Raw genomic sequence first — 4227 nt, forward strand, 5'->3', positions numbered from 1 at the left:
GCTGGTGGTTCAAACCCACCAGCCACTCCTTGGAAGGAAGATGGGGCAATCTACTTCCGTAGTGATACTGCCTCAGAAACTCAAGGAGGGGTCGTTATGAGTCAGGTCCAACTTGACGGCACATAACAACAACAACAGTGAATCCAGATTCCTGGGGAGTGCACATAGTTGCACTTGTTCGCTAACTTAACATTGGTGGTTAAAACCTACCCAGTGGCACCAAAGCAGAAAGACCTGGTTATCTGCCTGCATGAAGATTACAGCCAGGATAACATTATGGAGCACTTCTACTCTGTGACACGTGGGGACACCATGAGTTGGAATTGACTCGATGGCAATGAGCTTGTGTGGTGGTTTTGTTTGTGGGTCAACTTGGCTGGGCCTGGTTGAGTGTCTGGGCAGCTGGATGTAGTATTCCCCATGATGAGATTGGTAATCAACTCCATGGTGGAATCTACTGTGGGCAGCTGAGTAGCTGTCTTTGGGTATGTGGTCTGCTTCCAGTATATAAGAAACAGCTTTGGGAATGGTCTATAGCTTATGGCATGCTAGAACACTGCAGGTAGCTTGAGTCCTTGTTCAGCAGCCTGCCATGCTCTGCTGCTCCTGGGACTTTCCATGGACTTGAATCAATGGCCTGCCATGTGGTTTGGTAACATTGAGACAGTGCCATTTTATTTGTCAACCTTGGGCTTGTTAGCCTCACCAGCCAGTAGCTGCCTGAGTGAAGAGATGTCTCTAGCTTCAGTGGGCCAGAAACAGGAGGCAGAGCTAAAGCCCAAAAGGTTGAGGGGCTTTTTCACCCAGCCCCTAGAGCCTGGCACTTTGAACTTGGACTTAAAGCCTCCAAATTGTAAGAATAAGCACCTGTTTGTTAAGGTCATCCCATTTGTGGTATATTCTTGTTAGAATGGCACTAGGTAACCAGAACAGCTTGGTTTGGCAGTTTACAGTGAATTCACTTGAATCCTTTCTACTGAATTCCCAAGTGCAGGAAGCAAAATGACTGATGTCTTCATTAAAAATGGCATCTTGAAGAAAATAGGCACTTCATTATAGAAAAGATCAAAGTTCACATAGACTAAATCCACCCCACCCGCAAGAAAAAGCTAAATTTCATTTAACAGCTCTGGGTGCTTTTTTTTCAATAGATGCTGAATAACTCTTAGTGGAAGGTGCTAACATATTTTTATGCCTCCAAATATTCTACCTTGACAGTAGAAAATACCAAAATTTATAAGCAGGCTTTTATGCTTTTCAGATTGAGAAAAAGTTATTTATTTTTCCAATTTTCTATTATAACATTTTAGTCTGACTGAACTAGTGGTTTCATATTCTGTTTTTCTGATATAGCATATACCTTATCAGCTCTGATTTCATTCATTTTATTCATTCTGATATAGCATATACCTTATCAGCTGTGATTTCATTCATTTTATTCATTTTGATATAGCATATACCTTATCAGCTCTGATTTCATTCATTTTATTCATTCTGATATAGCATATACCTTATCAGCTCTGATTTCATTCATTTTATATAGCATATACCTTATCAGCTCTGATTTCATTCATTTTATTCATTCTGATGATATAGCATATACCTTATCAGCTCTGATTTCATTCATTTTATTCATTCTGATATAGCATATACCTTATCAGCTCTGATTTCATTATTCTCATCCAACTGCTCTCATCCTTTGCTTTTGATCCCAAACCTTCACAACCAATAATTTATTTTATTTCTACTTTCCTCTCATCATGCCCCATGTATTGATGCTATTCAATAATTTTGATTCATTTTTCTCTTTTTTATTTATTAAAGCTTTTTAGAAAAGTCAGTCATACAGTTCTTGATTTTTATAAGTAAAATATTATCACCCACAGGGCCAATATGATTTCAGCCATTCAGTAAAGGAAATTAATATTTTATTACAGTGGTATAGCTTTATCATGAATAAAAAAAAATTTTTACATTAATAAACCAAAAACCAAACGCACTGCCATTGAGTCAGATCTGACTCATAGGGATGACCCCTCCTTGGGTTTCTGAGGCAGTATCACTACAGAAGTAGATTGCCCAATCTTCCTTTCGAGGAGTGGCTGATGGGTTTGAACTGCCAGCTTTCTGGTTAGCAGTCAAATGTCTTAGGCACTATACCACCAGACCTCCCTTTACATTAATACTTCAGAAAAAATGAAAATATCTCTTGGAAACCCAATATGGTTAATCATAATGAAAATAACCATTCTTATTGTGGGCACTGGGTACTTGTATCTAATAATGTAATTATATGTTAGATTGTTTATTCTTCATAGCAACTTTAAAGGGCATATTATTTTATTGTTTCTGTTTTACAGATGAAGTAAATAAAGCACAAAAATATCAAGAAACTTGTTAAATGTTACACCTCTGATGGACAGGACAATGAGGTGAAGTTTGAATCTAGGCTACTTAATTTCAGACTTTCTGCACTGATCACTGTGCTAACATATATCTCAATTCTAAGTTTTGAATGTTTGTATTTGATAAAACATATTTTGGAATCTGCTTCTCTTCCGTTAAAGTTGTAACTGTCTTGTCACATAATATTGAATTCTTCATTCACAATCTCTCCTTGAGGAATGTGTGCTCTTTTCTTTGCAGATGGTTTCTACTCTACCAGTCCATGCCAAATTAGGCCTTATAATACTAATGATCTTCCAAAAAAAAAAAAAAAAGAGAAATATCTTGGGGAGTTCAGGATAAAAAAATGATAGATATGAGTAAAAGTAATACTTTGGTTATAGGCATATTAGAAATTATATACAGGTCAGATTCATAGGTAAAGAAGCTCAATATTCAATCATGAAGCTGGGCAAAGGGGTTAAATTCAAGAGAAAGATGAACAATAGTTTCCCTCCATTATGGTACCCTAAAGCATTCTAAGGGTAGAATTGTATCCCCCCAAAATATGTGTTGTAAATCTTGGCCCCTATGCCTGTGGTTGGGAGCTCTGGTGGTGAAGTGCCTAAGGCATTTGACTGTTAACCAGAAGGCTGGAGGTTCAAACCCACCAGCCACTCCTTGGAAGGAAGATTGCACAATCTACTTGATACCACCTCGGAAACCCAAGGAGGGGTCATTATCAGTTGTATCCGACTTGATGGCAGTTTTTTTTTTTTTTTTTTTAAAGGAAATTGCAGGTAAGAGAACATGGAGCACAGCTGATGAATTCAGAGGTTAGCCTAGTGATCCTCCCCAAATCTCACTTGTTTTCTTCTCTATGCAGGTTCAACCTTTCTCGATTGCATCCTCTCTACAAGTACTAATATGATGATAAATAACACTGTGACTGAATTCATTCTGTTTGGGTTGACGCGGGATGATGATGAGCAGAAAGTAATATTTGTGGTCTTCTTGATTCTTTACCTATTGACCATGCTGTGGAACTTTCTCATTGTGGTGACTATTAAGGTGAGTGTGACCCTTGGGGGTCCCATGTACTTCTTCCTGTTCTACCTGTCGTTTGCTGATGCCTGCTTTTCTACAACTACGGCCCCTAGACTGATTGTGGATTCCCTATCCCAGAAGAAGACTATTTCCTACAATGAGTGCATTATTCAACTCTTTACATTCCATTTCTTTGGGTGCATGGAGGTCTTTGTCCTCATCCTTATGGCTTTTGATCGCTACGTGGCCATTTGTAAGCCCCTGCGATACACAACCATCATGAACCGGCGTGTCTGTGTTGTGCTGGTGACTCTGGCCTGGATAGGATCTTGTATCCATTCTTCAGCACAGATTTTCCTGGCTTTGAAATTGCCCTTCTGTGGTTCCAATGTCATTGATCACTATTTCTGTGCCTTGCAGCCCTTGATGAAACTTGCCTGCATGGACACTTATGTGATAAATTTATTAGTTGTGTCTAATAGTGGGGCCATATGCATCGTGAGTTTCATGGTCTTGCTTATGTCGTATGTTGTTATTTTGTACTCCCTGAGAAATCACAGTGCAGAAGGAAGGCGAAAAGCTCTTTCGACTTGCACCTCCCATTTCATTGTGGTTATCATATTTTTTGGTCCGTGCATATTCATATACACACGCCCACAAACCACATTTTCAGTGGACAAGATGGTGGCTGTGTTTTATACAATTGGGACACCCTTGCTTAACCCTCTGATCTATACACTGAGGAATGCAGAGGTGAAAAATGCCATGAGAAAGTTATGGTGTAGCAAAATATGA

At 38.9% G+C, this 4227-nt stretch overlaps 1 protein-coding gene across 1 annotated transcript; it reads left to right on the plus strand.

Moving 5' to 3' along the window:
- The first annotated feature begins 3300 nt into the window (after nucleotides 1–3300).
- Nucleotides 3301–4227, plus strand: LOC103210878 (olfactory receptor 4C11-like). Its single transcript, XM_007956795.2, has one exon. The coding sequence runs from the start codon at nucleotides 3313–3315 to the stop codon at nucleotides 4225–4227; it is 915 nt and encodes a 304-aa protein (XP_007954986.1). The 5' UTR covers nucleotides 3301–3312.

This window comes from Orycteropus afer, unplaced genomic scaffold (assembly GCF_000298275.1).
Source record: "Orycteropus afer afer isolate SDZICR_OR568_19922 unplaced genomic scaffold, OryAfe1.0 scaffold00666, whole genome shotgun sequence".
Classification (NCBI taxonomy): domain Eukaryota; kingdom Metazoa; phylum Chordata; class Mammalia; order Tubulidentata; family Orycteropodidae; genus Orycteropus; species Orycteropus afer.

What these genes read in the sequence shown, in the direction of transcription:
- LOC103210878 (XM_007956795.2), top strand. Translation starts at nt 3,313, where the DNA reads ATGATGATAAATAACACTGTGACTGAATTCATTCTGTTTGGGTTGACG.